This window comes from Anguilla rostrata, chromosome 6 (genome assembly GCF_018555375.3).
Source record: "Anguilla rostrata isolate EN2019 chromosome 6, ASM1855537v3, whole genome shotgun sequence".
NCBI classification, from domain to species: Eukaryota; Metazoa; Chordata; class Actinopteri; order Anguilliformes; family Anguillidae; genus Anguilla; species Anguilla rostrata.
In genome coordinates, this window is record NC_057938.1 from 3788857 (window position 1) to 3801299 (window position 12443).

General features: G+C 46.8%; 1 protein-coding gene across 2 annotated transcripts; it reads right to left on the bottom strand.

Annotated features, from left to right (window-relative positions):
- Positions 1-531: 531 nt before the first annotated feature.
- LOC135258266 (fibroblast growth factor 12-like) lies at positions 532-6429 on the bottom strand. Of its 2 annotated transcripts, XM_064341650.1 has the most exons (3): positions 5002-6423; positions 4115-4162; positions 532-1518 (listed from the first exon to the last, which is right to left on the bottom strand). In XM_064341650.1, exons 1-3 carry the CDS (start codon positions 5195-5197, stop codon positions 1334-1336), a joined length of 429 nt encoding a protein of 142 aa, XP_064197720.1. In that variant the 5' UTR covers positions 5198-6423; the 3' UTR covers positions 532-1333. The 2 variants fall into 2 exon arrangements, with proteins under 2 accessions (XP_064197720.1, XP_064197721.1); XM_064341651.1 differs by lacking the exon at positions 4115-4162 and having other exon boundaries at positions 5002-6429.
- Positions 6430-12443: the final 6014 nt, after the last annotated feature.

The following is a 12443-nucleotide window of genomic DNA, read 5'->3' on the forward strand; positions in this document are numbered from 1 at the left end:
TTCATGTTGCGACTGGACAAACACCCCCAAGTGAGACCAGCATTTCACGTGAGTGAGACCAGCATCGTAAGAAAGTGAGACCAGCATCTTTAATGAGTGAGACCAGCATCTCGCCTGAGTGAGACCAGCATCTTTAATGAGTGAGACCAGCATCTCGCCTGAGTGAGACCAGCATATTTAATGAGTGAGACCAGCATCTTTAGTGAGTGAGACCAGCATCTCATGTAGGCGAGACCAGCATCTCACGTGAGGTGAGACCAGCATCTTTAATGAGTGAGACCAGCATCTTTAGTTAGTGAGACCAGCATCTCACGTGAGGTGAGACCAGCATCTTAAGTGTGGTCAGTCAGGCGCACCTGTGAAGCTCTGCCTTCCCGCAGTGCGAAAGGTAAGATTATTTAACTTCCAGCACAGTAACAGCCGCTACCCTGACGGCAGGCTCCCCAGGTACCGACGGAGAGAGAGAATGGGCTCCATCCATCATCCTGTTTTAAGAGACTCCAGGGGGGTGTGGGGGGGGGGGAGCTAACAGGTCATTTTCAATGGACACTTGTGCAGGGAGGTTGCTTGAAACTCACAAGTTTGAAGTGGCGCCAATTTAAACGCACGCGGCTGCAGTGGGCGGTCATTTTGCACCCCGATTTTCACAGTGAGATTTTGTCAAAATTGACAAATTTGAAACGTCATTTTAAACTGACATTTTGCGGAAGGTCATTTAAACTGCGACAACGCTCGCAGTGAGAACATCCCAAAATGCAGGGAAGCCATTTTACACGTACATGTTTGTAGTGGGTATCGTTTAAAACAAGTTTGCAGTCAGATTATGTTAAACTAACAAATCTAAAGTGATGCTAATTTAAATTGACACCAGCAGTATGTTTGTGAGGTGAGATTTGCAGGGAGAGCATTTTATCTCACACATTTGCTGTGAGGTTATTTTAAACTAACGTATTTGCAATGAGGTCATCTTAAATTAACAAAAATGAAGTAAGGTAAAGTAAGGTCATTATAAAATCTCACACAATCAGTGAAATACCAGCATATTTACATTGAGACCCCTCAAAAGCAACACTTCAGCAGTGGCTTTACAAAGTCTGTAGGTCCATTAAACATATAATAGAAGTTTTCCTATCGCTTTTGGCTTACAGTATAGAAAACAACAATAATGCATAAATCCACAACCATAAATACGAAGTTAAGTGGACAATACAGAGTAGAATTTTCCTGCTGAAATCATCTAGATTGCCACACCATTATTTACAGTTTATTTAAACAGAGAGCTCTGCTTTGACCTCACTATAATTATTGTCTTTTTCTTGATCATTTTGTGAGACTATCGCCCAGGTGCATGCTGGGAAGACGGAGGGGGAAGTGCATGCTGGGAATTGTAGTTCGCTCGGTACTCACTGTAGTCGCTGTTCTCGTCCTTGCTCCCGTCGATGGAGCCGTCGGGCTGCATCTGCAGGTAGAAGCCCTGCTGGCTGAAGAGTCGGGTCACGATGCCTTTCAGCTGCGGCTCTGGAAACGCAGGAAGAAACACCCCCAAACCCCGACGGGGGGCCCTGTCAGACTCCGCCCGAGACAGCGGGACATCAACAACACCGCCCGCTGCCCACCGCCGCCCACGCTCGCTCACACAGGCACGCACGCACGCACACGCCCAGCCGCCCTCAGGCCCTCGCCACTCGGTCCGTCGGGCCCCGGACAGGGCTTAATGAAACTGACACTTCTAATTTAGGGGTTTCCTCTGCAGCTTGTGACTGCTGGGGAAACCACCCTGCCTCGCTCCGGGGGTGGGTGGGGGAGGGCTATCGGACGCACCGGGACGCAACCGCAGGTACTGGTTCACCCCCCTCTACTCCCCCCTAGAGGTAAAGGTGAGGCAGGACAGGCAGGTGAGGATCTGCTGCCTTTTTAAACAGGTTTCTGCTACTTGCTATTTTATATGGCTATATTTCGGCCTGTAGTTCATTTTTGACCCGGAGGCTGGATCGCACGAAAACTAGCTTCCGGAGGTCGGAGCGGGGGGCAGAGTCGCACGCGTGCCCTGATTGATGGGGGGCAGGGCTTCCCCCCCAGCATCAATAAGGAGGCCCCTTGAGTGGCGCTCCGTGACTTCGCCCTGTCGATCTGCTCCCTGCTCGGACGACGAGTCTAATTGATTCCTCCGTTGGCCAGGGGGCTCTTAATTAACGAAGGGGTGGGGGGGGGGGGGGTGGGGGGCGCACGGTCCGGGAAACCCATAAATCTCGGGGAGAATCTGGTGAATCAGCTCCGGAACGTTCTTTACGGGGGCCTCATTTATCTACGACACGGGCCTTGTCCCCCCCCCAAACCCCCCATGTGACAGAGGAATGCGGAGCGGACGGCCATAAATAATCCACTGTCAAACGTCCATCGGCGAGGCCGCGCCTAAATCATGCAGAAACGACCGCAGCCTTAGACACACGCGGACCACTCACAGACAGCGAGAGTTCTTACACGTAGACCACTCGCAGAGGGACAGCCGTTTTAGACGCAGACCGCTCGCACAGATCAGTCACACACAGAATGACCGTCCCACAAATACTACACAGCAGGGCTGCCCAGCCCTGCACCTGGAGATCTACCATCCTGTAGACTTGCATTTCAACCCTAGTTTGGCACTCCTGATTCCACTAATCAGCAGCTCAATGAGACCTCTAGATTTTGAAGGAAGTGCGCTTAATTTCTTAGTGTTGGAGTTGAAACATAGAGGACGGTAGATCTCCAGGAACAGGGTTGGGCAGCCCAGCCCAGCCATGCACTAACAAGAACACAGCTGCTTTCAAACACACGTTTTCAGCAAAACCAACACCTCCGATCACACGGCAGGCTCAACAAACCCGCCCCACACAAAACAGCACAGTGCTAACACGCGATAGCAACCACCTCACAGTAGGGCTCATACACATAAGCAGCTACTTCTCTCACGCAGTACGCTAGGTCAGACAGAACGACTGCACGCCTGCAGGGCTTTCACACTTGTGGGCGGGGCGTGAGTGTGTCGTCTGAGAACAAACAGAGGCGATGTGGCAAAGCCCGATGGAGCTGCGGGTTCATGCCCACAGGAGACGAACATCTCAAGTGCAAAGCCCTGTTTGCTTGTTGTTACAGAGTATAAGTGTGTGTGTGTGTGCGTGTGTGTGTGCATGCTTGTGTATATATGTGTGTAGGTGCATGTGTGTGTACTTGCACATGAATGCTGTATGTATGTGTGTGTGTGTGTGCGTGTGTGCGTGTGCGTGTATGTGTACTTGTACATTTGTGTGTGTGTGTGTGTGTGCTCAATTAAAAAAAAAAAACAAGAAACAATTTCAAAATTACACGCAGACTTATTTGTTTGAAAAGACAGAGAACATAAAGGTATTCAGTATTTTGAAAGAGGGGGATGCATGGCTGTGTGAAAATGAAATGGGTTTGTGTCTCTCATCTGTCCCACCCCCCTCCCCTCCCTGCCATCAACCCTCCGCCCCCCCCCCCCCATGATCACAACATTGCACAGAAAATACACATGACACATGTCAACACATACACAAAAAAACACGACTACTGCTGCAGTCTTACAGCATTTTCTCTGTGCACATACTCAGACGGGTAATTCAAACGACAGACAGAAAAGAAAAAAAAGATTTTTGGAAAGCACGCAAGAGAGGGAGAGAGGGAGACAGAGAGGCGGTAGAGAAACAGGGAGACAAAGAGAGAGAGAAAGAGAGGAACACAGATTGGGAAGAGAGAAAAAGAAATAGAGGGGGAGAGAGACAGGGAGATTGAGACAAAAATAAAGCAAGAAAGAGCGAGTGAGAGAGAGAAAGAGAGAGACAGACCAACGTAAAGAGAAGAGGAGAGAATCAGAGATGAGATAGATATATAGAGGAGGGCAAGAGAGGGTTATTGAGACAGAGCAACAGAAAAAGAAGAGGGAGAGAGAGAGAAATAGAGAGAAAGACAAGGGGGGGGGGGGGGCAGGGGGGTAGGGGTGGACTGTCTCTGCAGAAGGGTCTCTGGGACCCCCGCACACACAGTGCGATGTCGGGCGCAAGATGAGGGTGACTGATTTTTGACACAGCACATGGATGGAGACTGAGCTACTGACCTAGCCTGACGCCCTTACGGCGCACCTGTGGAGGGTTGGAGGAGGCATCTTACAAAGGGAGAAGGGGAAAACAAAAAAACAAAAAAAACATCAACAACGTTTCAGACATATCCGGCGCGCGAGGCGCCGTCAGAAACATCAGAACGCTTGGAGAGGGAGCTCTCGCGCAGAAGGTCCCAGGAGCCTGTCCTACATCACAAGTCACTTACAAATGTTCTACTACAGCTCTACTCCGGTCGTACTCTTCCTCCGTCTGGGTGGGTGGAGGACCTGCATTGATATGCGCCACTCCCCTCACCAGAACCCTACATATAGCCGTTAGTGCCATGGACACTGAGACTACATCTAACGGACACAACCGCCGCTCTTTCCTCGCACTGCAGTAAAAAAAAAAAATCACCTTCTGTGATAAATATTTACCTGTTAAATTTTCCTCTAAATTATCCCTGCTGCATTGCAGTGGCACTTGTCCGTCTCTCGATTTAATAGTGTTTTAAAACTCGAGTTGATAAAAAATTAAATTTATGTATTTCTTTTGTGAAATAATACCGTGTGCATATTACTGGGGGAAAACAGCAGAGCCCCCCGACAACGGTGACGATTGTGACAGTAATAATTAGTAATAATAAATACTAACAACATATATAAAAACAGCAACATTAATAACACCATGTCATATACAGAGTATGTACATACAGTTCGATCTATATCTGTGTTGTTCGGTCAGATCTAATCGGGAACAACACGTGAGGGATGGAACAGGTGGATTTTTCGCATCGACGGTTGAGAATTTAGCTCCGTCGGTTCAGACTGAGCTCCGGACTGCGGTACTGCCGCCGTCTCGTTCGGGGCGGGGGGAGGATTTATTCTAAAACTAAAGCACTGACCTGGTCTCCGACGGACAGCTCGTTTCTTCCCGCTGCAGAAGCGGACTTTGCTGAAAACCCCCAAAAAATGTCTCTCGCAAAGAGAGCGGGGGTCTTTACTGGGACTCGGGCGGCGTTTGGAGGTGGAAACACGGTCGCTGTTGGATTCCCGTGCCTGGCGCTTCTGTCGGATCAGGGAGCTGGCGATCGCGGCCATCTCCCCACGGGCGAGCCGAGGTGCTGGGCAGAGGTTGAGCGGTGCAGCTACTTGGCGCAGTAAAGTGTAAATACAAACGTGTGTCCCGTAACATGTAGCACTGCGTGGGATTAAGCTGCTATTCCGACCCTGTAGGGAATCCACCGAGTCCCGAGAATCTTGATGATCTGAACGGCATCCTCCACGAGCGAGCGATATCCAGGTGGTTTTGCGATTAAGGCGAGGGATATATCACTGGAGCCACTTTGATGTTCTACGGAGCACCTATTAATAATTCAGATAACAACCCAAGTAAAGAAGCCGATCTACATTTTTGCCGTGAATATCTTTGACGTCGGTTTAAATTTCAAGGAATGCGCGTACCCTGTCCTGTAATTTCACGAAAAGTGAGCAGCTGGGAATCCAGGTGAGAGCAGTGTCTAAAACACGACAGCGCGCCTACGGGACCCACATTCGGAAGCTACCCGAAACTTAAACAGTGTTGGTGATTTACCAGCAAAATAATTATTCGCATCAACGCATCCACTGTTGTACAACTTTCCAGTTCATTCAGCCAAAAGGCACGACGCAGGACCCAGAACGGACCGAGGAGGCGGCAGCCTCGCGCAGCATTGTGATCTTCGAGACGACAGCGCGCGAGCCACCAACCTGTACCTCCTCCTAAACACTTTAAGAAAAAGGATGTGTTTTGCGAGTGTGCAGCGACATTATGTTGTCGCTATCCGGTGAAAAGACATTGGATTTTTACGGCCAGACCCCAAACATCTGCCAGCATTCCTCTTCTTGAAGCAAAGACCAATCAAGCCGTCATTGTTACAAAAACGAATGCGAAATGAGATCTCTGGCGTAGCCGTAATGTGTTGGTTCTTCCCCACTCGAGCAGCCGGTGAATGGCTTGCTGCGCTCTGTCTTCTCCCTACGCAATCATACGTGATTGAGGTTTGGATGAGGCATTCTTGGGGGTGGGGGGAGGCGGGGGGTGCCTTACGAACCGGAGCGCACAGCTTTCCCTAATGAAAGCTCAGCGATAATCTAAGGCTGCCCCTCACCTTGTCATTTCACGCTGTCACACACAGCAAACAAGACCCCCCTCCCGAGTGCATATTTTAGCCGCAGAAAACACTGCGACAGTAACTAATAAATAACACGACATTAATTCCCCAACGATTAAATCTAGTCTACAGTGGTAGCAATATGCGGCTTTTACAGCAACATCAGTGGCCTCCGCAGAAAAATTAAGTGATTTTACATTTCTTTCATAATTTAGCAGAATCCTCAAATAAATAATAATAATAATAATAATAATAATAATTCCATTAAAGTGGCACCAGTAATCATTCATGCAATCAGAGCAGACAAAGATAACAATGGAAAACTGATTTAGGACAGTTCTAACAACCTATTCTAACAACAAGAACGTCAAATGTCCAGTCCAACAGAGAGCCATACAGCCTACTGCTTGGTCCATAGCAAAATTAAGAGCCAATGAGGCTTCTTTACTCACAGGATAGAACTGTAAACCCATTAACAACTCTCTCTGGCCCTGTGCTCAGTTATGACAGACATAATCCCCCACTGATGATACGCTGCAGTTATTCCCATGAATAACCCAGCCTATGACACCTAATAGCGGCACCAACTGATGGTGTTGTCTTAACGAACGCTGCAATGTCATTGAATTTAGTGTAGAATAAGCTGGAAATAATCATTAGCGAAACGAATGCTGTATTCAGGCTGTTTCAGCAGAATTCACTTCCTGCAGATTCCACTGGAATCCAGTCAGGAACCAGGTTTGAGCCCAATAAAAACTCAGGAAATTGGCGGAACATGATGTACAACAACGCGGTCCAATCTTACACGGTGAGGATTTACAACTTATGGCTGGGGGGACTGCAGCATGAAACTCCAAAAAAAGAGGACCCAAGAGGGACTTGGGGATGAAGAAAAGAGAGAGTGAGGACTACCTGTTGTGCTCGCGAGAGAAATAACAGAGCTCTTGGTTTGTGCCAATACGCCCAGGTGCCGGAGGTTTTCAGATATGAAACTGGGCAGCAAGCCCAGGGTCAACCAGCAATTCATGGCTAGGGCCACTGTCTCTGTTTTGTCATGCATTCTTCAAAAAAATAAAATAAATAAATAGATAAACGTAATATGGGAGGCACGGTGGTGCAGTGGGTAGCACTGTCGCCTCACAGCACGAAGGTTGCGGGTTTGAATCTCGGCTTAGGGCCTTTCTGCAGGTAGGCCGATTGGAGACTCTAAATTGCCCATAGGTATGAGTGTGTGAGTGCCCTGGGATAGATTGGCGGCCTGTCCAGGGTGTATTCCTGCCTCTCGCCCAATGCATGCTGGGATAGGCTCCAGCACCCCCCGCGAACCAGCTCAGGATAAGAGGGTATAGATAATGGATGGATGGATAAACGTAATATTGAGACAATCAGGTTATAGTCAGCAAATATCTTACCCAGTGATGCATTGAAGAAATACCTCCATATCCTCCTCAGACCCAGCGATTCATTTGTGTCCCCAGGGAGCAAAAGCCAAAATCTAAGACGTGGAGTGGGAAATCTAGCCTGAGAAATGCTTTTACATAAACAGATTAGGTTAACCTCAATACAGTTCAGATATTACCCGGATATGGCCTGGCTACTTCCTAGTCGGCTTTAAAACTTTCACTTTTGAACCAAATGTAGTTGGGGGTTTCACCTAAATGCCTGTACAATTTTTTTGCCGCAAAATCACTGGGGAGTCTCTGATCTTATCCGCAGGAACAATATGTTCTACCATACTGAAACCTAGATGACAAGGGACATTCAATAAAAATAAAATACCATTTCAAATATATATACATTCTCTGTAACATGCTTCTTATAATCGAGGACATTTGAATTATGTCATCAAATGAAAATACTTAATCTTTTTTTTTTTTTTTTTCAATCTTCCTGGGCTCAGTGGGTTATAGAAACCACTGGCATAAATAAAGGGAATGGTTTTTATTGTCTTTAGATGAACTGAATGCCGACACGCCGTGTGTGTTCATCTCCAGGCACACGCTTTAATGAACGTGAACTTGCTGAGCCAAACCCCAGATCAGAGCGGGGAAAACTAACCTTCATTCCGCGCTGCTATTGGTGGAAAAGAGGTTCCACCGCGGCTTAAGAACGGTTGTTCTGAAGGCTACGGATACTGGGCGCATGAAAGAAACACGACCTCACGAACAGTCATGTGACCTTCCAGCGCCCCTTTTCGATTTGCTCACAACTTAACCTTCCGCTGCATGTCGGTATTTTTTTTACCGAAACATTTGTTGTCTTTCTGCGTTAAAAAAAAAAAAAAAAATTATACTTGCGATTATGAGAGGAACAACGAGCAGGGAGGCGAGAGGGATTCTGGGACATATTTCATATTGCATATTCTCACAGTTCATTTCTGTGCTGAGGTAAATCTATTGCCAGTAAATTCACTGTATATCACTATAACACCACTGCCGTCACTAATACTATTGCTGCTACTATTACTACTATCACTACTACTCCTACTAACAACATAGCAATAGTAGTAGTAGTAATAGCAGCAATTGTAGTAGTAGTCGTAGTAATGATAATGATAATAATAATGATGTAACAACGATAATAAAATAATAACGGGAATTGTAAGAAGTGGAAGAAGAAGCAGAAAAATAAAAAAAGAAGCAGTTAACAACCAAACTATGTCCATCCAGACTACCGCAATTTTCCTTTTTCAGCTTCAGTTCTCTGCCTCCCCTGATTTTTTTTTTTTTTTTTTTGCCATCCCAACATGGACCCGCACTTTTTGAGAGCAGGACGTCCCAGTGAATGATTTATATTGCGCCCTGTTCTGGGGTGACACGTCCTTCCGAAGTTAAGGTGTGACAGTTCTGGCTCTCAGCTCTCGCCTTGTCCTCTCACATCACAGTGTCCGTCTGACGGCAGCTGCTCCTGCACTGTGTGAGTGTGTGTGCGTGTGTGGGTGTGTGAGTGAGTGTGTGTGTGTGTGTGTGTATGTGTGTGTGAGTGTGTGTGTGTGTGTGTGGCGTGCGCTTGTGTGTGTGTGTATGTGTGTGTGTGAGTGTGTGTGTATGTGTGTGTGAGTGTGTGTGCGTGTGTGTGTTTGTGCATGTGTGCATGTGTGTGCATGTACTTGTGCGTGTGTGTGTGTGTCTGTGAGTGTGTGTGTGCATGTGTGCATGCATTTGTGTGTGTGTGTGTGTGTGCGCATATGTGCATGTGTGTGCATTTATGTGTGCATGCATTTTTGCGTGTGTGTGCATATGTCTGTGTGTGTGCGTATGTGCATGTGTAAATTTGTATGCATGTACATGCTTGAGTTTGTGTGTGTGTGCGCACGTGCGTGTGCACAGTAAAATGTCCAGTGTTGATTCAACACTCAATAAATAACATTTGGTCCCACATTCCAGTGTAGGACCAAATGTCATCTGTTAAGAGTTAATCTAACACTGTTGGACGCGAATTACCACTGGACATTTGGCTGTGTGTGAGCATAAGCTTATGCATATGTGCACGTTTTGCATCACGTTGCAAAAACATGCAGTCATCTGGACAGAAAGAGCTCCTATTTCCATGCGGCCATCTCAGTTGTAAATTCGGTTAATAAAATGTGAACGATGGGCAGTGTTATTCCACGTTCAGAAATTCCATTTGGTTTTTTTTTTGGGCAACGACTTCATTCTGAATATGTCAGGTTTCTTGAAATATGCTGCCATCTTGTGGCATTTCTGAGAACTTCACTTTCTGATTAAACTGTATTTGTGGAACACCGGCAGGTGCATCTCCTTCCTGGTACAACCTACCCCTTTAAAGTGTACCTGTTGGTTTTGCTACTCGGCTAAACATGAGGGGTCAACTGCGGCACGCTTTGCTAGACCACAGAACTACTTTGCAACTGGAACAGCTAATCTTTGTCTCACAGATTTGGATAATTATTGCAGGCGTAGTGCATTTTATGCAGACGTATAATTATCTATTGATCGAACAATTAATTAATTAATTCTTCAATTAAAACTTGTATTTTTGACAATGCAGTGGAAACGTATGTGGTTGTATAATATATTGTATTAACGGTCGTAATGCACGCTGAGGAATGTCGTCTGCTAGACTCGGCAGTGGACTTGCCCAAGCCAGTAGCTTTGCACCAGTTTTGCTGCATATTGCTCCTGCAGTTGTGCATGCTTTCACATGCTTTGTGCGCTCAAGTCAGACAATCCAGTGAACCCCCTTGTACCTACCCACCCCGTGCCCCGCCGCCCCCCACCCCCCCCCCATCCACACTTCCCTGTAACCCCCGACCACAGATTTAGCTGAAGTAGTGAGTAAAAACCCAGAACCCTCCCAAATCTGGAACACGGACTGAAGTAAAAAGAGCAGCCCTGGGTTTTACTCGGCACAGTGATCCAGCTAACTCAGCAATCCTGCTTCATGAAATAACCCCCCCCCCCCCTCGCTCTGCAACACAGGCCCCAGTAGCCCAAATAGCCCGCCATACCCTCCTGCACCAATAGAGGGTGCAAAAACAACAAAGAAATAAATTTTCATGACAGCAAAATAATTTCACTCCTTTTTACACATACTGTACAGAGAAACAAAACTGCTCTGTGTTGGCTGTGCAGGTGTTGCCAGAGGAATACTTGTACCTATGGTAGAAACCATATGCTAAGCACACAGAAACTACACATACAGTTAAGCATGCGCTGTTATACATTTATTTGATGCGCTATGGCATTGGAGGTGCCTTTTATTTTATCCAGACACACGGAAACACAAAAGCACTTAAGGCATTCGTTCAATTCACACAGCTGAATATTAGCGGAAGCAATAAAGGTCAAGCACCATGCTTGGCAAGACAGCAATGCCGCCTGGGATTTGAACCTGCAACATTAACACATTAAGACAAATTCCACAACCATTACATAACACTGCCAGCTAATACACGGCTTTCAATTAAAACCACAGGCTTAAACCTCTAGACCACAGAACTGCATTACAACTGAACAGCTAATGCTTAATTCACAGATTTAGAAAGCTGTTCCAGTTGTAATGCAGTTCTGTGTGCCAGAAGTTTGCCAGACGCGTGTGTGTGTGTGTGTGTGTGTGTGTGTGTGTGTGTGTGGTGGGAGGGGGGGGGGGTCTTTGCATGTAGATGAAAAGCCATAGAAAACAGCATTGACCATGAAGCTTAGCTTACAAATAGCCAGAAACAGCCTGCAAGTATACGATTTATAAATAAGCAGTGCAGTATATCCTTCACATATTCACATTACACTCTGACAAGCAATATTTGTGAAAGGATATCCTCCACCCTGGTCATGTGATAACCAATGCCCTCCTTACAGTGCAGAAGCTCTTCCATCCATCCATCAATCCACACTCCCATCCATCCATCCATCCATCAATCCACGCTCCCATCCATCCATCCATTACATCCAGAGCGACTTAATGTACACAACATTATGCATACACAGCATTTACATCGCATCCATTTATACAGCTGGATGTACACTGAAGCAATGCAGGATAAGTACCTTGCTCAAGGGTCCATCCTCCCATCCGTCCAACCATCCATCCATCTTCCCATCTGTCCAACCATCCATTATCTTACCCAAAAGGTGAAAGGCAGGAATATGCCCTGAACAGGTCACCAATCCGCTGCAGGGCCCACACGTCATTCACCCACACACTCGCCTACAGGCAATGCGAATTAATGTAAAATCACATAACACAATGACGAGGAAAGGTCATTCAGCCCAACAATGCTCGCCATTTTCCTGACTAAATCAGTGCTCTGATTACCCACAGACCAGATGTGTCTAGTGTCTAACACCTTGTCTAACAATAGTGTCTAACATCGTATCAAGCCCCAAGTCATGAAACCCCCCAGAGTTTCTGCCTCTACTACATGACCAGGCAGGCTATCCCACGCATTGACTACTCTCTGCGAGAAAAAATTATTCCTAATGTCTGTAAGGAATTTACGTTTTGTTCATGATTACCTTTTGAACATCATCAAATTCCACACAGAATTGACGGAATTTGAACCCTGGGCCTTCTTGTTGTGAGGTGACAGTGCCATTCACTGCACCACTGTGCCACCCCCAGGCTCAAGCCTATCCCAGCATGCACTGGGCGAGAGGCAGGAATACACCCCAGACAGGTCGCCAATCCGTCGCAGGGCCCAAACACCAGTCACTCCCGCACTCACACCTACGGGC

Bases quoted from the DNA above. Each gene is read 5' to 3' on its own strand.
- LOC135258266 (XM_064341650.1), bottom strand. From the start codon at position 5,197: ATGGCCGCGATCGCCAGCTCCCTGATCCGACAGAAGCGCCAGGCACGG. The intron at 4,163-5,001 runs GTCAGTGCTTTA...TCCCTTTGTAAG, and splicing joins AGCTGTCCGTCGGAGACCAG to ATGCCTCCTCCAACCCTCCA. The intron at 1,519-4,114 runs GTCAGTAGCTCA...CTGCGTTTCCAG, and splicing joins CCGTAAGGGCGTCAGGCTAG to AGCCGCAGCTGAAAGGCATC.